The sequence below is a fragment of the Trachemys scripta genome, chromosome 1 (genome assembly GCF_013100865.1).
Source record: "Trachemys scripta elegans isolate TJP31775 chromosome 1, CAS_Tse_1.0, whole genome shotgun sequence".
NCBI lineage: Eukaryota > Metazoa > Chordata > Testudines > Emydidae > Trachemys > Trachemys scripta.
The window spans coordinates 308604543-308625820 of NC_048298.1; the positions used below are offsets into that span (position 1 = coordinate 308604543).

Below are 21278 nucleotides of genomic sequence, written 5' to 3' on the forward strand. Positions count from 1 at the left end.
AATTTTTAGCCTGACTGATAGAGCACTCACCTTGGGTAGTCATTGGCATGGGCTTGAACTTGGGACTCTGACATTTCAGGTGAGTCCCCAGACCACTGGTTTATATTTGTTCTTCTCACTCTTTCCAGAGATAGTTTATTTATAAGAAGGGGAACAATTTAAACAGGAGAGGTTGAGAGGGAACAGCCCCAGAATATCCTTTTAGCCCAGAAGTTAGGGCTATTTCCTGAAAGGTGGAGACAAGGGTTTAAATTCCTGCTCCGCATCTGGCAGAGGGATGAATTGAATCTGGGATTCCCACATCCTGAGGGAGTGCTCTAACCACTGGGCTAAAACTTACAAAGGGGGCACCACCTCCACTTCTGGCATTTTGTACAGGGCATGATCTATTAGGAAGCCATTGAGCATGTCTATCAAATCAGGCCACACAGGTGAGATAGGCAGGGCATTGCATAGTTTGAGGATTCTGCTGGGGTTTAGGTGTGAGTTAAATGCCTGGTTGCCTGGACTGAGGTGGTTGTGTGTATGCCCAGTGGCAGATTTTTAGGGGTCTATAGGATTTTATCAGTTGATACTTAGGTGCTTACAGGGTAAGGCAGCAGTTGAGCAGGGGCTTTGGGGATCTAAGTTTTGGACTTAAGCACCTAAATCCCTTTGGGGGATTTAGCCCTAAATTCCAAATGTTACCATCAGTCCTTAAATAGTACGATTGGTGCTATAGAAATATGAAATAGAAAATGTGCAGTTTAAGTATGACAAATGTGGAGCTGAGATTTGCAGAATTGAGAACTGCTGGGTCTGGACATAAGTTAGACCTGCTGAGATAATCATGGTTGATAAACAGAGGACTGCAGTCAAGGTCCAGTCTGAGAGTGGGAGAAATGTTTGATTCCACCCTGAGATAGAGGTGACAGCTAGATGCATGAGACAGACCTGAAGAGGTTACACTCAGAGAGACCAGGAGGAGGTCAGAGGTGCAGTCCACCCGGTAACTGAGACAGAAGCAGTATTTCTTTGGGAATGAAGTAAATGAGGTTTCTTCAGATATACAGTCTGATGATGCCTCGACATTTTTAATGACATAATCTTTTACCATTACCCAAGATTTTTTGTTTGTGGGCAGGGATGGCATTATAGAATATCAGGGTTGGAAGAGACCTCAGGAGGTCATCTAGTCCAATCCCCTGCTCAAAGCAGGATCAATCCCCAACTAAATCATCCCAGCCAGGGCTTTGTGAAGATTGACCTTAAAAACTTTTAAGAAAGGAGATTCCACCATCTCCCTAGGTAACCCATTCCAGTGCTTCACCACCCTCCTAGTGAAAACGTTTTTCCTAATATCCAATCTAAACCTCCCCCACTGCAACTTGAGACCATTACTCCTTGTTCTGTCATTTGGTACCACTGAGAACAGTCTAGATCCATCCTCTCTGGAACCCCCTTTCAGGAAGTTGAAAGCAGCTATCAAATCCCCCCTCATTCTTCTCTTCTGCAGACTAAACAATCCCCGTTCCCTCAGCCTCTCCTCATAAGTCATGTGCTCCAGCCCCCTAATCATTTTTGTTGCCCTCCGCTGGACTCTTTCCAATTTTTCCACATCCTTCTTGTAGTGTGGGACCCAAAACTGGACACAGTACTCCAGATGAGGCCTCACCAATGCCAAATAGAGGGGAATGATCATGTCCCTTAATCTACTGGCAGTGCCCCTACTTATACAGCCCAAAATGCCGTTAACCTTCTTGGCAACAAGAGCACGCTGTTGACTCATATCAGCTTCTCCACTGTAACCCGTAGGTCCTTTTTTGCAGAACTGCTGCCTAGCCATTCGGTCCCTAGTCTGTAGCAGTGCATGGGATTCTTCCGTACAGCATATGCTGATTGGGATGAGGAGAGTCTAGCCTAGTGGTCAGAGTGGGCATCAGGCCTAGTGGTTTGAACAGGCATTGGCAACCAAGGACTAGGGTCAGTAGTCAGAGGTCAAAGCCAAGGGCCAAACTGGAAGGCAGGAACTGGATACCAGAGCCAAGGGTCAAGCCTGCAGTCAGTAATCAGAAGCCAAGGTTCAAACCTGAGTGAGCAGGATAGCAGACAAGGAGGGATTCAAGGCAGTGTCAGGACAGAAGCAAGATTGGTGTGGCCAATCAGGCAGTCTGCTGCAGGCCAGCTGTACTGATGAGGCTGCCTGGAGATTAGTTCTGCTACAGGCCCTAGTTCCTGACAGTACCCATCCCTTGAGAGTGCCATCTAGGGACCTTGGGGCCTGGTTTTTCAGGGTAAGCATGGTGAAAGATGCACAGGAGATCCAGGCTGTACCCATTCCAGTCAATTAGATATTGTAGTTTCTCTCAGACCTGACTAGAATCTGCCAAACCACATATTCTTCTTGGCCCCGAATAGCCATCTGTGAAGGATGGGGAGTAGTATGGAGTGGGAAGGGATTCTTGACTAATGGCTTTAGAAGAGAGACATGGAAGACTGGGTGAATCTTGAGGGAATCTGTTACCTGTAACTTGAATGTAACCTGGTTAATCTGTTTTGTGATCTGGGAAAGGCACTAGATACTTATGGTCCAGATTCATAGAGGAGTAAGTTGATTGCAGATTCTGGGTGGACAGCCACACCTTATTCCCTGTCCTGAAGCCAGGTTTTTGCTGGTGGGACCACTGGGCATACTTGTATGTAGGTTGCTTTGGTGCCTTCTAACTGCTTCTAGAGTTCTTGGTGTACCTGCTGTATGTAGCGTGTGAGTTTGGTAACAGCAGGCATCCAGAGATTGTTTGGAGGCAATCGATGAGCATGAAGATGGAAACCATAGTTAGCAAAGAAAGGTAGTTTCTTGTGGCATTTGTTTTAAGAAAACTCAGCATGACACATTAGGGACAGCCAGTCATCTTGATGATAGTTTAGGAAGCAATGTAGATACTATTCAAGGATCTGATTGACCCACTCTGCCTGCCCATGGGTGCTTGGGTGATACGTTGTTGTTATGGTTAGGGCATCTATACTTGGGCAGTATAGAAATTCTCATCAGAAGTGGAAAATAAACTGGGATCCCCAGTCAGATACTATGCATGTAGGCAAGACAGGGAGATGAAAGATGTAGTTCGCAAACAGATGGACCGTCTCCTGAGCAGAGGGAAGTGCCTGGTATGGAACAAAATGCCTCATCTTGGTTCAGTGCAACCACAACTAGAATGGTATTGTGCCCTTGGGAGGGTGGTTATTCCATGCTAAAGTATATGGAAAAGATGATGGCCCCTGACTGAGGTGGACTGCGTAAGGGCTGTGTGAGTCCCAGCGGTCTTGAATGGGGGTCTTGGTCCAGGAGTAAAGATCACTGGAATATGCGCAGGATGCAGCAGAGATGCGTATGGTAGGCCACCAAAAGTCCCTGGAAACCAGGTCTTGGGTCTTACAATGGCTGATGTGGCTTGCTAGGGGAGCATTGTGGCATTGTTGTAGGAGTCAAAGCCAGGTGGCCCCTTTAGGCACACAGATGTATTCCTCATGGTATAGACTTCTGTCCTGCAACATGAAGCCTGTAGCGGTCTGGTCCTCTTTGGGATCTCAGGCTTGATGAGTTTGGATGGCAAAGGGATCTCTAGATAACTGAGAGTGGATGGAGGATAACAGGTCGTGGCTTTGATGCCAGAAATGAAGTTTGAGGGCTTGAGAATCATGGACATAATCTCCTCACCAGGTTTATAGTTCTCGTTCTTTTGGGACTATGCTTCTGCTTTCCTTGTCCTTGTCCCTGGCTGGTAGGTGACCCCAAACTTGAATTTCTCAAGAAGAGGGATCAACATGTCTGCTGCTGATTCAGGTTCCTGGCCGTTTTCAGGTATTGCAAGTTTTTATGATGTCAGGACTTGGAGTGGAGCCTAGCACCTTCCAGAAGATGGTGCCATTCTGCGTAGGCTGCTTTGATATTCAGCAATTCTTTGTCCAGGTTGTCATAATTCATCTCAGCAGCAGTGAGTTTTCATAAGTAAAAAGTACACTGATGAATTCAATTATCGGGAACAGTAGGTTGGGCAAGAACTGTCCCTAGTGCGAAGTTTGAAGTGTCTGCCGCCACTATAAATGGTCTGGAGGGGTCTGAGTGGACCAAGATGGGAGCTGTGACAAATTTCTGTTTCAAATTATGAAAGGCTACTTGTGCCTCTGAGGACCATGAGAACCAACTCCTTGGGATAAATCATCTATAAAAATCAGCAAACCCAAGAAGCAGACATCCTTTGGTGCCACCTGATCTGTGATGGTCATCACCTTGCAGGGGTCAATTGCCAGTCCCTTGGATATATCATCTCACCCAAGAAATTCAAGGTCAAACTCGCATTTCTCAGGCATATAGATGATTTTGGAGTAGTCTTTCAAGAACACTACATACCTGCTAGTCATGAAAAGCTGGGACTTTGCAGAAAATCAGAATATCATCAAGGTTGATAATGACAGAGTGGTCCAGTGTATCTCAAAATATGTTGTTCAGCACTCTTTCAACACTTTATGAAGCGTTGCATAGGCCAATCAGCATGACTAGATCTTCATGGTGGCTGTGTCAAGTATGAAAGGTGGTCATCCACTCGTCTCCTTCATACACACGCACCAGGTTATATGCCCCGCACAGATTTAACTTTGTGAAAATATAGGCTATGCCTAGCCAGTCTCAGAGCTTGTTGATAATGGAGAGCAGGTAGCGGTTTCATATGGTCACCTTGTTCAGGTTCAGATAGTCAATACACGCAGAGAGCCATCCTGCTTCTTGACAAAAAAGATTGATGCAAACATGGGGGATGTGGATGGGTAAATGAATCCCTTCTGAAGATTCTCTTGCATGTACAGGTGGAGAGCCTGAAATGTGGGTTCGGAGAGGTGCCCTCTCCTTGTCAAAAGCATCTGCAAAGTCTTGGTATTTGTGGGTGATCTTGGCCACAGCAGGCAAAGCTGTGAGGACACTGAGGGTCGGGGTCTTCCAGTGGGTGATGTGAACTGCAGAGAATACTGGTCTGGTTCTTGATGTCTGAGACACGGGATAGTTGACAGTACCAGTGAATGTGGGGGTCATGGGTGGTAAATCAGGGTATACCTAGGATGATGAGAGTATGAGTGGCCTGGATTAATCCAAACTGAAGGTTTTGCTAGTGCCCCTGGAGGATAACTGTTACTGCAGGTAACTGCAGGGTTACTGGTCCCAAGGAAAGAAGAGGCCCATAAATAGTCTTGACCAGATCTGGTGAGTCCTTGCGTATGGTTGGAAACGCATAGATCTTAGGAAAGTTCAAGTCAGTAAAGTTACTTGAGGCCCCTGGGTTGACTATGGCTTCTAGATGAATCTTGGAGCTTACCAGTAGTCAAATCAGTACAGGTGTTTAGAGTTGCATTTGAAACTGACTTGGGGGTCCTGGTGTGCTCACTGTGGCCTGTGGGGAATGAGTAAGGGTAGTAAGAACAGGAACTGACACTGGTTCAGAAACCCCCAACGCTTGTCATGATTTCCGTCAAATTTGTTAGGCAAAGGAATCTTTGGCTCCAGGAAGAGCTGGGTAGGAGGAGCCAACAGAGAAACCTGCACCTGCAGGACCACATTATGTGATTGAAGGATGGTTACTTGCACCTGCAGGTTTCTGCACGGTATCTACCAGTTCCACTGGGACCTTAGTAGGGTCCATGCTTATGCCGATCTTCATGGTGAGTCTAAGTTTTGTTTTTTCAAGCGAGTCCAAGTTTTGTTTTTTCATTTCTGTCATGATATCCTATAGTACAGGGGGAAAACAAACCATGCATTGGCTCCCTAATAGCACACTTCCTGAATCCCAGCAGAGGATTCAGGAAGTGTGCTATTAGGGAGTCCCTGACCTTTACATTTTAGAAGGTACATTACTGGGGAAGATGATTGCCCTGCTGGACTAATAAGATTAACTGAAGCAGGGAATCTTCTCCTGCAGAAAGTTGAGGCCCCTTAGGCAGGCATCCAACTGTTCTTCAGCCCTTCTAGGGTATGTCTACACTGCAATTAAAAATCTGTGGCTGACCCATGCTGGCTTGCTCGGGCTAAAGGGTTGTTTAACTGCGGTGTAGACATTTGGGTTCAGGCTGGAGCCTGAGCCCTGGAACCATCCCCCCGTTCCCCCCTTGCAGGGTCCCAGAGCTCAGGCTGCAACCTGAGCCCGAATTCTACAATACATGAGCTCTTTACCCGAGTCAGCTGGCACAGGCCAGCCGTGGGTGTTTCACTGCAGTGTAGATATACGCCTAGAATCATTCTAAGGCCAGAAGGGACCATTGTGATCTAGTCTGACTTTCTGTATAACACAAGCCATAGAACTTCCCCAAAATAATTCTAGAGCATGTCTTTTAGAATAACATCCAATCTTTGATTTCAAAATTTCCAGTGATAGAGAATTTACCACGACCCTTGGTAAACTGTTCCAATAATTAATTTCCCTTAGTGTTAAACATTTACACTTTATTTCCAGTCTGAATTTGTCTAGCTTCAACTTCCAACTATTAATCCTGTTATACCTTTCTCTGCTGGATTGAAGAGCCCATTATTAAATATTTGTTTCCCATGTAGATACTTAGAGATGGTAATCAAGTCCCCCCTTAACCTTCTCTTTGTTAAACTAAATAGATAAAGCTCGATGAGTCCCTCACAATAAGGCATGTTATCTAATCCTTTAATCCAGGGGTGGGGAACCTGGGGGCCGAATGTGGCCTGCTGCTTAATTTCATCTGGCATGCGGCAAGTCTCTGCGCTGCGGGCCAGAAGTCCCAAGCCTTCCCCTGCCCCTCCCGCCCCGAGGGCTGGATCCGTGAGCGCTGTCTCCCCTGCTGTGTGGGGAAGCTAGGGTTGCCAGGCCATTAAAAGTCCGGTTGGCTCTACAAAGCTCCTGGAAGTAGCTTGCATGTCCCTGCAGCCCCTAGGTGCAGGGGCGATCAGGGAAGCTCCATGTGCTGCTCCCACCCCCAGTGCTGGCTCCACAGCTGCCACTGGCCGGGAACTGTGGCTAATGGGAGCTGTGGGGGCGGCGCCTGCAGGCGCGGGCAGCAAGCATCACATAGAGCCACCTGGGCCTACCTCCACCTAGGGGCTGGACATGGCAGCCGCTTCTGGGAACAGCGCGGAGCCAGGGCAGGCAGGGAGCCTGCCTTAGCCTGGCTGCGCTGCCGATCGGGAGCTGCCTGAGGTAAGCACTGTTTGTCCGGTGCCCACACCCCGAACTCCCTACTCCAGGTCAGAACACCCTCCCAGACCCTGTACCAACACCCTTCGCCAGCCCTGAGCCCGTTCCAGCACTCCAAATCCCTTATCCCCAGCCCCATTCCAGAGCTCACACCCCAATCTGGAGTCCTCACCCCCTCCTGCATCCAACCCCCTGCCCCGGCCTGGAGTCCCCTCCCACACCCTGAACCCCTCATTTTGGGCCCCACCTGAGCCTCCGTGCCCCTCCTCCCCCAGGGCTGGAGTCGCAAGCACCAGCTTGTCTTGCTGTGGGGGAAGCTCCATGCCTCCCCACAGGGCTGTGTGTGGCCTGTGATTTTTTTTTTTCTATGGGTCAGTGGCCCCCAATAGAAAAAAGGTTCCCTACCCCTGCTTTAATGATTCTCGTGGCTTTTCTCTGAACTCTCTCCAATTTATCACCATCCTTCTAAATTGTGGGCACCAGAAGGGACACAGTATTCCATCAGCGATGGCACCAATGCCAAATATAGATGTAAAACAACCTCTCTACTCCTACTTGAGATTTCCCTATTTATGCAGGATCACATTAGCTCTTTTGGCCACAGCATCACATTGGAGCTTGTGTTCAGCTGATTAACCGCCACAGTCTCCACATTTTTTCAAAGTCACTGCTTCCAAGGATAGAGTCCCCTGTCGTATAAGTATGGCCTGCATTCTTTGTTCCTAGATGTATACATTTACATTTAGCTGTTTTAAAACACACATTGTTTGCCTACGCCCAGTGTACCATGTGATCCAGATTGCTCTATACCAGTGACTTGTCCTCTTCGTCATTTGTCATTTCCCCAATTTTTGTCATCTGCAGACTTTATCAGTATGATTTTTGTTTTCTTTTAGGTTGTTGATAAAAATGTTAAATAGCCAAGAACCGATAATTACCCTGTCATCCTGTTTACCCTTTTTAAGAATTGTCTTTCTTCCAGTCTTCTAGAACTAACCCAGTGCTCCAAGATTTATTGAAAGTCAACTTCTTCCAAGATCTAAGGTGCTTAGATACTTCAATAATAGGAACTTAAATAAAATAGAACTCTTGCTGCATAATTCCCACAGAAAACTCTTTGTACCAGATTAGTCTGCTTCACCACTTCCTTTGTCATTTCCCACCTTCTGTGCTCAGTAGTAGGTAAACAACTATCCTTTAATAGACCTGCTGAGGAAACTGCTTGCTCAGAGAAGCAGTGCCTAAGTTGTCAGACAGGGACTCTGATTCTGAATAGGATGCCTGCTTCTTCCAAGCAGGCATCCTATTCAAGTCTCCCACTTCTTTTTACCCCAGGCTTTTAGCTTTGTGTATAAAAGTTTCTTTTGGAAACTAGCTGCTGCATAAAATATGTGATGACAGAATTTGGCATCAAGCATTTTGTGTTGTCATTTTACAAAGAAAGCTTTATTTGTCAGCTTTTGATAAATACTTTTTTTGGTTGGCTACAATAGAAACTTTGATACATGCTCATGACTTAAAATCTGACCATTGTAGTTGGATATCCTTTTTTAATCAAGAGTCTGCAATCTTGGAGAATTCTCAGATTGTTGATTTTGTGATGTAGACACAGTTGACCCTTTTGCAGAAGATCCAGATGACTGGTGTAGAGTATGGTTTTGAAGGACTGAAGGATTAAATAGTCACGGAGCATGAACTATCCCTTCATCTTAAAGGCGCCTCTTTCAAGTCCATATTGAGAAACGTAGATGATGAGCCTTTATTGGATTAAAGTAGTGGGTAGTTTGCAAAGTGAAGGAAATCTAAACAAATAATAATTTGGCCTTTTCTGACCCTTCTCAAGGATTCTGCAATTCAGTGTTTACATGGATGTTTAGAGAACTTATAAGCAAGTAAATGGAATTAATAAATTGTTCCAAAGCCTAAGTATTTTATTTTATAAAATTGAAATGTTTATTTACACTAAATGTGATATTATTGGAAACACTTAGATGGCAAAAGGGGATTCCCATTCTAATATGCTGTATGACACTGATTCTGAATCTCCTTTGTTCAAATATTTGCATGGTATTTGCTTTATTGTAACAATAATTAGTGTCAATAATTGGACAGGATGCACTTTATTGAACAACTGCTTATTTGATAGTTCACTCTAACACAATTTTAAAGCATAAATATTTCTTAATATTGTACTCAGTTATGAGATCATGGAGTTTGGGTGTCTACATGTGGGATGGGGAGCGTTGGAGATAGAGCAGTACTTAGAGCCCTTGGCCAATTCAAATTCCATGGGGAATCTGGTGCGAAATAATGCAGCCTGAGTGGGAAAACCTCTCCACTTTGGGTGATTGGGGGAGTGGATGGTTTTCTTAGGGCTGTGTTGCCAGGCTCCAGGAGAAGGAGCCTGGCCGTATGTCTCTGAGCAAGTTCTGAAGTCCCCTGCTGCTCTTGTTCTCAGTGGATCCTTGGAGATGTTCACTGAACCTGGGGAGCTCATTGCATTTCAGAGATTAAGTCCCCTATCCTGTTTCTAAAGAAATAACATGTCAGCAACTCTGAAAATGTGACATTATAGTCTTTTTTCCTTCTGGCCCATTCCTGTAATAACTTCCATAAGAAGTGATGATCTGGTCCCAAGTTATTTTGTTGTTGTTTTTAAATGTAAAATAAAATACCAGCTAACTACATCATCTGTGTAGTGTGTGTATGTGCCTTCTTTCTTCCATCATTAAGATGGTAATTAACAAAGGTTAATTGAAACATTTTATGAACGTGTTAAAGGAAGAAATGGTCTGATATCAGACCTTATAAAAATGAATGTCTAGGTACATGGCCCTTTCCATAGTATCTGAGTTTTACATAGCATTATAATATTGTGGTTACGTTACACAGTTACTGAACTGTATCTAATTTATTATAGCATTCTATTAAAATGTGGCAATAAATCAGTAGGTTTTCTGGTGGCTTGTGTTGGATTCAAAATCTTTACAAAGGTTTGACCCTCATTAAATGTGAAAACATTAATCCTGATCTGGCTTCTTTGTTTTAAGAGAAGGAATTAATACAAAGATTACTTAAATATGGTGGGATCAAACAGACATTTTCAGGAAAATATTACTGTGACTTTCAAAGTACACGAACCATTAGGGTAAAATTTTTAAAAGTGCTTAACTCACTTTGGAAAATGAACTCCTAAGTCATTTGAAAATGTTACCCTTAGGCAAGATCTACGCTAGAAGCGCTTTTACTGGTAGAGCTATGTGATTACAGCAATACTGGCAATAGGCTGATAGTGTTGTGGATTAATTTGTATGGGCAAAACTGTACTTTTGTCAGCATAGGTTATTGCGGCCTGCCCCTCTCCCCCAAATGAAATAAGCTATATGGACAAAAGTTTTCTGTTATAACTGCATCTACACTAGGGGTTTAATGATGGTTAGAGATCACATCTCTTCACACCCCTGATTAACATAGTTATGCTATCAAAAGTTTGTAGTGTTCTCAATCTCTTAATGAAATTCGAAAGAGAAATTTACAATGTAATTTACAGAGAGTCATTGCAGCCCTCTACAGTTTTATGGAGATATTGAAGCAGATTAAATATTTCTAAAATCTTTTTTATCAAAGTTCTCTTAAGCATATTGTTGACAAAGTTGTTTTTAACCTCTTTTGAAGGTATCAAATTCAAATTTAAAGAAAAACTGCAGTGACTAATTTTTGTGACTTTAGATGTTTGCAGTATACTATTTAAAGAAGAAATGCATAAAAGAGTTTAACACTGTTTGCCGTTGTCACTTGTGTACTCTGCAAAGTTAACCAGGTTCAAAAGCTCTGTGGAGCAAGGGCTGTCATTAAACTACAGTGTCCAGCTAGCACAGTGGGACCCTGACCTGATTGAATCCTCTGTGTGCTACTGCGATACAAATGATTGATAAATAATCACTTTCTGAATCCTGTTAAATTATATACTGCTTAGTTATGATTAAGGTTGCCTTTTAGTCACAGGAATTTTTAGTAAAATTCATGGATAGGTCACGGACATAAATAAAAAATCATGACCCATGACATGTCCATGACTTTGTACTGTATACCCCTGACTAAATCTTGGGTGCTCTGGGGCAGGGAGCGGCTTAGGGGCGCCGTGGATGCTCTGGAGGGGGTGTGTGGCCTGGGGGGGAGGGGGGAGCCTGGCAGCAGCATGTGGCCTGGGACCCCTGCTGCTCCTGGGGGAGGGCAGTTGAGGGGCTGGCAGGCTCCCTACCTCACTCCATGCGGCTCCCTGGAAGCGGTGACATGTCCCTCGGCTCCTAGGCAGAGGCACAGCCAGGGTTCTCTGTGTGCTGTCCCCTCCCCTAGTGCCGGCTTCACAGCACTTCTGGGTGGAGGCAGTGTGCAAAGCTGCCAGGCCATGCCTCCGCCTAGGAGCCGAGGGACATGTCACCACTTCCAGGAAGCCCCCTGAGGTAAGCGCCACCCGGAGCCCTCACCCCTCCCGTGCCCCAACCTCCTGCTCCAGCCCTGAGCCCTCTCCCACAGCCAAATTTCTGCTGCTGCTGCAGTGGGAGGGTGAGGTGGCCTGAGACTGCCCCAGCAGCGGCCGGTGCAGCTGGCCCAAGGGATGCCTTAGCTGCTCAGGTGGCCCCCGGTCCAGCCGATACAGATGTCACAGAGGTCCTGGAAAGTCACGGAATCCGTGACTTCCATGACAGATTTGCAGCTTTAATTATGATTGGCTGAGATGACAAATTTCAGTGCAAGAGATTCTCTTGGCAGGTCTGTTCAAAACTTGCAATAATCTTTTAGATTATTAGTATGATACAAAGGAGCCTAAAAAGATGTACAGACAAAAACCAAGCACAAAAATTTAGGCTGTGTATGAGAGAAAACTTGCCAATGGTGAAATGTGTTGGGCTGTGGCATAGTATTTTTAGGGAGATAGTGGAAATCTCATAATTTGTGACTTCTAAAAATTGGATTAGATGACTAGTAAACATGGTGTAAGCAAGGAACAAACCTTCATTGGCAGGTATTATCATGCATGTCTTCCTTGAAGACTAGGTTAAACTAATATCAGTAGTCTTAACTTTTAGTTTTCTTTTTCTCTTTTTTCCCCATGTATCATATTGAATTAATCTCCCTACTTAGTGTTACTGTGTCTTCTCCTCTTAGATCCCAATTCAGCAAACCATTTAAGCACATTTTATAGTGTCATTGAAATCAATGGGAGTTAAAGCATGTGTGCTTAACTGCTTTTCTGTATCAAGGACTTAGTTGTTGTTTAGCTAAATATAAATAGTAAAGTTCTTTCCTGGTAAATCAGTCCTTTCAGCCCCTTGATTCTTTTGTTGCTCTTATGTGAACTCACTCAGTTTTGTCAGCCTTTTAGATCATGTGAATCTGAGAAATGAATGCAATCCACGAGCAATTTTCTGCCCTTTATTTTCTTGCTCCTGTTTCTGATCTTTCTAGGACCTCCATATATTATTTCTTCATGGTGTTTGCAACTCTACTCAGTCAGCTTGGGGCGAGGAAATAATTTTCCTTCAGGTCAGATTGGCAGAGACCCTGGGTTTTTTGCCTTCTTCTGAAGCATGGGCACAGGTCACTTTCTGGTTTGAACTAGAGTAAATGGTGGATTCTCTGTAATGTGAAGTCTTTAAATCAAGATTTGAGGACTTCAGTAGCTCAACCAGAGGTCATGGTCATCCTACAGGAGTGTGTAGGTGAAGTTCTGTGGCCTGCAATGTGCAGGAGGTCAGACTAGTCAGTGGTTCTCAACGAGCGGCCTGATCAGCACACGTGCAGCCCATATGACATCCTCAGGGCCATACAAGTAGTGTATGTGTATGTGTGTGTATAGATAGATGTGTGTGTGTGTAGATGTGACCCACATAACACACACAACTGCATATGCGCACCACAGTGGTAAATAGGTTGAGAACCACTGGACTAGATGACCATGATGGTCTCTGGTAACCTTAAAGTCTACTGAAATTCACAGAGGAGAGTTCATAATGTGCGGTTGATACCTTCTACCATATTATAAATGAATGTTAAATAAGACTAGTTCCAGCAGTACCATGTTAGAAACCTTCCTTAGCTTAAAATGAAATAAGTTTCTGTTTATCATTACCAGAACTAGCTAATATTTTTTCAAATGAAAATGGGCCTTTTTCCTTTGAAAACTAAAATTGTTATGAAAAAATTGTTTTTATTCATTTTCTGGATTTTTTATGAAATCTGGAAAAAACTTTCATTTTCAGTTTGTCCCTCCTCCTTCCCAACCATCCTGTTGCTGGGACCCTGCACCTCCCTATACTAGAGTTAAGGGGGACTAGAAATAAGGGGGGTTGTCTCCCTATGTAGAAGATGTTAGGAGCCCCAAGCCACCTTCTGGATTCCTGAGGGGATGCCTCCCCCTAAATTCACTTACAATTCCTGTTTATTAGGGAGCTCTATCTTTTCTGTAATGAGTATCTGCACTGGACATGTGACAAGCCTGCTACCTACTGAATTGCAACATCTTAATCTAACCTCCTTACCTACCTCACTGGGTCCCCGACCTGCTGTAGAGAAGGCAAAAACCACAACCTTTCTCAACCAATTTGGTGGTGAGGGAAATATTCTTTCCCAGCCTCCTCCCCCGAGGTGACTAGCGCAAACCCACAGCAGATCATAAAACTTGGTTCTACTCTGCTACCATGTGTGGGACGGAGAGCTGCTGATCAGTGTTTGAGAAAGAGTTCCCTTTGAAATACAGGAGTATAAAGATCTCCCCCTTCCTCTGGTGCATATATGGTGGGTCAGTGTCCCTCTCTGGTCCAGCCATGTCCTGTTCCACTCCACTTAGGTAAGTCCATTGCCCTTCTGCCTCCCTTGTATTCCAGATGCAGTAGGACCTTTAAAGGAACCTTGTCCTCTTTTTCCTGCTGCCCAGACAAGTCACCGCATTCAATAGTAGTGAGCACATTCTTACTCACTTTTCAGAATACGACTGCACTGAAAGTGAATGTTGTTTTTGTGGACGATGCCGTACTCCCTGGCAACCTGTACAAAATGGTCATAGCAACGACTAACTTTTACAAATGATGCTATATCCAAGGGGGAGAAGGTGGCTAGATAACAATGCGATCTGATCTAATGCTATAATGCAGGCAAGTTTCTTGTGGTACAGAAGAATTAAATTGAAATTCTAGAACACAATAAAAGTAAATGCTTTTACAGCTATATCTATACTACAGTAAAAAGTGTTGTTTTGTTTTTTTAAAGCAAGTGACACTATTCACTACTTTGCTGCTTTGAGGTAAAATTCAGAGAGCAGATTTTGCTCACTCTGCGTGATTTCACTTTTTACCTCGACTTATATACATCTCATTTTGTTTGGAAAAGGGAATACCTGAATTAGTGTACCTGAATGGTTACAAAATTAACAGGGTATTCCTCCTTAAATAGATTTTAAAAGGATATCTTAATTTAAAAAATCCTGTTTGGCTCTCCATGTTTGCACACTGTCAAAGCTTGATTAGGGTCGACAAATTAAATTATAGCATAGGAATTCAGTGTGCAAATTTTGGTGGCGCAGGTATACTTAACTCTTATGCAGCACTTTTCAACTTTAAAGAAATTTTTAAACAGTGGCTAATCTTTAGAACCCTTGGTATTAAGTCTGTGATATCAAAGTTGTTAAAGGAGTACTAAAGCATTTTAGATCACCATTGTCTCTTTATTCACTTACAGTGCAGCTGCAGAAAACTAATAAAATGAATCTAATTTGCTTGCACTCTGCTCTTCTAGTTCTGGTAAAAGGACATTGCTGTTTTTACCAGATGTCCCAATTGCTTTTATGTTAAGTGATCAACCTCAGAGTGAAGTGTGTTTTGGGCAGGTAGACTACTTATTTGTTTACCTCTGTTGGAATTTGTACTATTTGCTATGATGTACATGAACTCTACTATGATTAATTGCATAACAACCATACTACATTTGTCTTTAACAGACGGGGACAAAAGAATTTGCAGAAGATTTTGACTGAACAAGAAATTCAGAGAAGGAGAGAAAAATGCCGAAGCCAGTAAGTAGATGCCTCCTTGCTCTTCTAGAATTTGACATAATAATAGCCATAATGCTCCCTGGACTGTGATCTTGTCAGATCTCATAAGCTAATAATCAAGGTTGGGCCTATTTAATACTTGTATATGGGCAAGCGTCCAAGATAAAAATCTTGGTACACCTCTACCCCGATATAACGCGACCCTATATAACACAAATTTGGATATAACGCGGTAAAGCAGTGCTTCGGGGGGCGGGGCTGCACACTCTGGTGGATCAAAGCAAGTTCGATATAACGCGGTTTCACCTATAACACGGTAAGATTTTTTGGCTCCCGAGGACAGCGTTATATCGAGGTAGAGCTGTACTTCAAAAAGTGGTGATTAGTGTTTCATTTTGGGGGCCCTACTCTGACAATACTGAACTAAATTGCAGCAGTGTTAGGGGGATTGTGCTTCTGGAGTTTCTATATTTCAGGTGAAACATAATGGTGAAAAGTGGCTTCAGAGATGCCTCATGTATCTGATTCATTGTCTATTTAAGTCAGTGGAAGTACTTCCATTGACTTCATGTGTATTGGATTGACCCTGTATGGGGGCTTACAGGGAAAGGCTTGCTTAGGTGAGCAGTGATAAGTCGCTATGATTGGGGGGTGTGACGCGCAACAATGTAATGAAACTTGCATGTCAATTTAGAATGCCATGGCCTCCATTGCACCATAGGACTGGCCTGGATGTCTTTTGGCTTGACTCTTTGGTGGGAATAACTTGGATCTTATTTGTGGTTTGGGACTGTAAATGCGATAGGAAGGCAAGCACAAACTTTTAATAGTCTGATTAGCACTTCATTTGCATTGAGGCCAGGTCTCATCCCTGTTCCTGCTGAGATGAGGGACACAAACTGGTTAACCCTTAAACTTCAGCTTCTGGAAAGGTTCCAATAGTCTTTGGAGAGAATATTATTGGGAGAATATTATTTAGCCACTGAATCATTCTGCCAGATTTTTAGTAGGACATTAAGGCTCTCCTCTACCATCCCTAAAGTGGCTTCTAGTTGTCCCTTCATCCTCCAAGTTATTGACATGGAATGGCCTGTTTGCTTATTCTCTATACTTAATGGGAGCTTGAATGCTATTTCTGCCTTGTACTCAGCCGTTGGAATAAATAATTATGATAATACATAGCCCTTATGTAGCTCTGTTAATCATTAGATCGATAAGAAATTTTGCTGTTGGTTCAGACTTGTCAGTATAAGGAGGTTGTCTTCTTTTATGGCTACACCCTTTCCACTGGGAGCTGTGTGTTAAATGTAGGAAAATACCACAACAACACATGGACTTGTGACCCAGTGAGGCTTGATTATTTTGATTCTCTTAATAGGGCTTTCAGTAGAGCTTCCCACCTGGGTGATGAGAGTTTAGTGGTCCTTTAAGACTGAGGAGGGAAGTCTCAGGGGCCATCCTACTGCATTACAGGGATTTTTATGCAAACCCAGATCCATGGAACAACTAAAGCAACTGGGAGGCAAGTGGCTTGAGGAGAATCCAGGCTGCTACCTCTGTCTGTGGCTTGGGACCAGAACCTTGAAGTTTGGGTGGGCAAGGCTCCCTTCTGCCTTGGCTAGCCAGAGAGAATCCTGGGCAATATAGTCCCAGGGCTGCTGAGAAGAAGGGAGGAAGTAGGATATAAACTGCTTTCTTCCCTCATAGCTGAGACTGGAGGGAGTTAGAAGTGCTGGCACTCGCCCTTGGAGACCAGGAAAATTTGAATACCAGATCTCGGAGAAGAATCTGGACTCCTGTTAGGAAGGGGTGCAATAGTTTTATGGGAACTTTTATATTCAACTTCTCAGTTTACTGTCGTGGGCTTTGCTAGCAGACCTCTGGGGAGAATGTGAAATCCATGGAGGAATACCAAGTGAAATAAACACCTTAGGGAAGGGAGTTATAGTACACGATTGTATTTTGGAGAAATCCACTGGCATTGCCTTCTATAAATTGCCATTAACTGTACCTACTGTTAATAACTAATGCATAATGCAAGAACACACTTTCACACAGTATTGAGCAGCATTATGAGAATTATACTACCTGCCCTCAAGCTTTTCATTGGCTGCTTTTGAAGTGGTGGATGGACTTCTTTTTAGTTTGTCCTTTTTTTTTTTTTTAAGGCCTGAATGGCCTAAACAATGGTTATGTTCAAGACTTATCTTTATGAAAATATGTACTGTGACATCTACTTCCTTCTAGGAGTCCTACTGTTGTGCTTGGGGTTAGAATGTGGTTTGTTTGTTTCCCTGTGGCCAGTCCTAAGCTGTGGAAGGTCTCTCTCTCTCTCTCTCTCTCTCTCTCTCTGGGCATCTGCCTCACCTTAGCTCTCAATTTAAAAACAGCCAACTAACAACCAAAAAAATATTTTTTCCCAAGTTCATCCTGTATTAAATCCTTGTATGGACCTCTTTTTCCACTGAATGACTACTCTAACTTTTTATCTGTTCTGTATTTGTTGATTTTTTTTTTTAGTTGTAATGTATTTTAGAGTTAACTCTAAGCCATGACTGGTGCCTTAATTACTGTAGAGCATCTCATGGATTGGCACTTAATATTATAACTAGAGAGCACTTTGCTAATACTATGCTATAGCTCTCTTTTTACCTATATTACTATGACTGTTTTAGCTGTCTTCTGTTTTATAATGTCTTGGTTGGAATGTGAGTGGTCTAATGTGTAGAATTCAGAGGATCTAACAAATTCTTGCAAATGTGTGAGCCTGGGCAATATAACACATTCATTGATCTCTTTTTTTTTTTTTTTTTTTTTTAGGTGAACCTTCATACCAGTGTAGAATAAATTTTATCTTTGGATCTTATGTATAATCAGTCATGAAGCTCATATACATTGTTTCGACTTTGAAAGACTTAGTAGAAAAGACCTCTGCCAAACTGTGTTTGGCTTTAGTGTATTAGCCTGTTATAAAGAAGAATTTTGTATTTTATATTTCACTACCACCTCTAATAACACAGCTGCAGATCCCAGTGAAATCCAGAGGGGATCTGTTTCAGTTTTTGTGTTTAGATGGAAAATAGATCATTTGGCTCGAATGTTGAACACACAAAACTGTCAACTGGATTCTATCACAGATGAATTTAATAATAGAACCTAGCTGGATGATTCTTAGGACTTTCTCAGTACTAAGTCTCCTTCTGGGATCATGTTCATGCGACTGTGAATTTCATCTTTTGAGTGGTAATAGCCATTTTTTGAAAGGTGGGAGTGTTTGATCACTTTATACGTTATTAGGCCAGATAGTTGGAATGAAAAGTTGGAGTTAGGACTTTTAAAGACATTAAGATGATGAGTACTTTAGAAATATCTAGGATTGATAATAGTTTCTGTTTGATAATTTAGCATTCTTTTTCCACTGAGGCTATATTTGGGATCCAGTGGCCTTCCCATAGGCTATTTATTCAGCATTGCCTGTACTCGTCTACATTCTCAACTCTATTGGGCATCATGGAATTTAGCTCCAGATCCAGTTTTCATTGTAATCTTCCAGTGATTTCAATGGGAGTTGCATCGGGCCCTTAACTCACAAAAGATAATAATTATCAATGGATGTATGACCTTTGAAAGGTTTAGTTATCTCAACATCCTGAAAGAGTAGATTATTTGTTTAATCTTCTTTTTTCCAGTCTTCCCAAAAAACTGAATCAAAATCATTTTTAAATATATACCATTTTCTCAGATCTTCACCTAAACTAGAAGCATTGAGACTAAAATTAGACATGGTTACATAACTGTTAATCATTTCATAGCCTAAGAAGATTAGGTTTAATTGACTCTAGCATTTACAGAGAGTAAGAGGGCTTCTACAATCTTTTCCCCACCAGCTATTTTTGGTTAGACTTTAGAGTATGTGCATACAGGACTCCAAGCCCTAGAAGAAGAAGGATAACACTACATTGGACACCTAATGATGGTAAATAATGTAGATGCAACAAAATAAAAATCTATGCTGGAAGGGAGTATAATTAGCATATCTTCCTAAATCTTTTCAGGTATAGAATACATCCAAAAGCAGTAGACTTCAGATTGTAGAACAGTGTTGATATCCTAACATTTTCTTAATTATCTTAAATTTTGGAAGATTATAGTGAATTTTAATAATTAGTATTTAAATTTGATATTTGAATTGAATATAGTGTAAATTCACTTTTTTGGGCTATACAAAGTTTAGTTATATCACTTTCATAGGAAAATCTTTCAAATTTACTTTCCTGTTATGTGGTAGGCCTTGTGGCCTCAGGACAGCCCTGCAAGTGGCTCCTCACCTCAAGTTTCCCTCATGAGTAACCTAGAAGACTCCACTTCAGGCTCTGACTTAAATATCACCTCTCCCGGGGTCCAGTTTATTACAAAATATCATGCAATAATCTCTAACAAAAGTTCCAACACATCATCCATATCGCCTCTGAACAAATAGTCTTTGCTGTCACCATACCCCAGTGTCTTCCATCACAGCTAGGTTCCTTATCTGTCCTCTTCCATCCATCTTCCAGGACCGCCATCCCCAGTCCTTCCACCTGGGGTTGCAACTCAGCTCTTCCCAGTGGGAACTCCCATAGCCTCTCTGCCAGGACGATTCTTGCCAGGAAAGCATCCCTCAAACACCCCCGGCCCTTCTCACTGTTCCTTGGGGTCCAGCTCTCAAGCAAGAAGATGTCAGTGGATAAGCCCCTCCACTGCTGCTCCTTCTTTTTGCCCTCTCTGTCCCTGGGCTCTGGCACTCCAACATAGAGCCAGCAGGTATCTCCCTCTGTTGCTCCTCTAGCCCAGGCTCTCTGGCTTGGGGGACAGCAGCCAGTAAAATCCCTTTTTCTGCTCTTCTGTCTTCAGTCTTCTCGCAGGAACCACTTTGTCTCTGGCAGTTCTTATCTCCTAGGGCCCTTCTTCTGACTGACTCAGCTTGCTCTGACTCACCTTTTCTAGCCCCCAGGTGTTGCCTTGTCTGATTAATTGGTCCAGCTGGGAGCATCTGGACTGGAACAGGAGAGTTGAGCCCAGTTTCGTTTAATGGGCCAGCTACCCTGTTATGGATAGCTAAACTACAGTTCAAATAGATATGTGGCATTTATTTTTACAGTATAAATGGATATACGGGTGGCCAACAGAGGGTATGTGTACACTGCAGTGTAAGCCTAGGGTCAATGAGATTTGAGTCCACAAACCCTGGGTTTGCAAGCCCAGCGCTTAAGCTTAAACACTGCATATTGACCATAGGTTTAGCAGGGCCTTTAGCCCACGGCTTCAACATCCACACTGCAGTATGCAGGCTGAATCAAAGCAGTTTATGCCAGGCTTCCTGTTGCTCTAGCCCCTGGTTCATGGTGCAGTGTGGGAAAATTTGACTGTCCACCCTGCATGTTACAGGAGGTTATCACAGCCTGCCAGGTTCTCAATAGATCTTGCTGAGCTGTCTTTTGGGTCTGCATGCTCACAGCAATTGGATCAAGCAGCAGGGAGGAGTCACCATTTGAAGAACTTCTTTTGCTTGCACTTTTACTCCAGCAAATGGGCAGAGCAGCCATGACATGAGGTGGACATTCCTGTAGCAGTTTCTGTCCTACCAAAGGCACCTGTTAGAGGAGGGCGATACAGGATACAGAAAAATGGAGCTGATGCTGCTCGTGACTTTGTGTAGCCTCTGATGCCACCTACATTGACCTGGTGCTGGGCCCCAAGCACAAAGTGGTGGGATCGCATCGTCATACAGACCTGGGATGACCAGCAGTGAATCCCAAACTTTCCCATGAAGAAAGCTACATTTCTGGGAGCTTTGTGAGCAGCATGCCCCAACCCTCCAGCATTATATGACATGCATGAGGGCATCCCTAATGGCCCGAAGCAGGTTGCTGTAACCGAGTGGAAGCTGGCTACCCCAAACTGCTACAGGTCTGTTGCGAACTAGTTCGGCGTTGGAAAGTCAATCAAGGGTAAAATGGTTGTGGAGGTTTCTAAGGCAATCAGGCATGTGATTTCCACAAAAG

At 43.3% G+C, this 21278-nt stretch overlaps 1 protein-coding gene across 3 annotated transcripts in view; it reads left to right on the plus strand.

The window, feature by feature from the left end:
- Positions 1–21278, plus strand: part of RDX (radixin) — a 131804-nt gene that overhangs the window by 35879 nt on the left and 74647 nt on the right. For all 3 annotated transcript variants that reach the window (XM_034758819.1, XM_034758821.1, XM_034758820.1), the window contains exon 2: positions 15181–15255. In XM_034758819.1, coding sequence (XP_034614710.1) covers positions 15244–15255 — 12 coding nt within the window. In that variant the 5' untranslated portion in view covers positions 15181–15243. The remainder of the gene's footprint in view (positions 1–15180; positions 15256–21278) is intronic.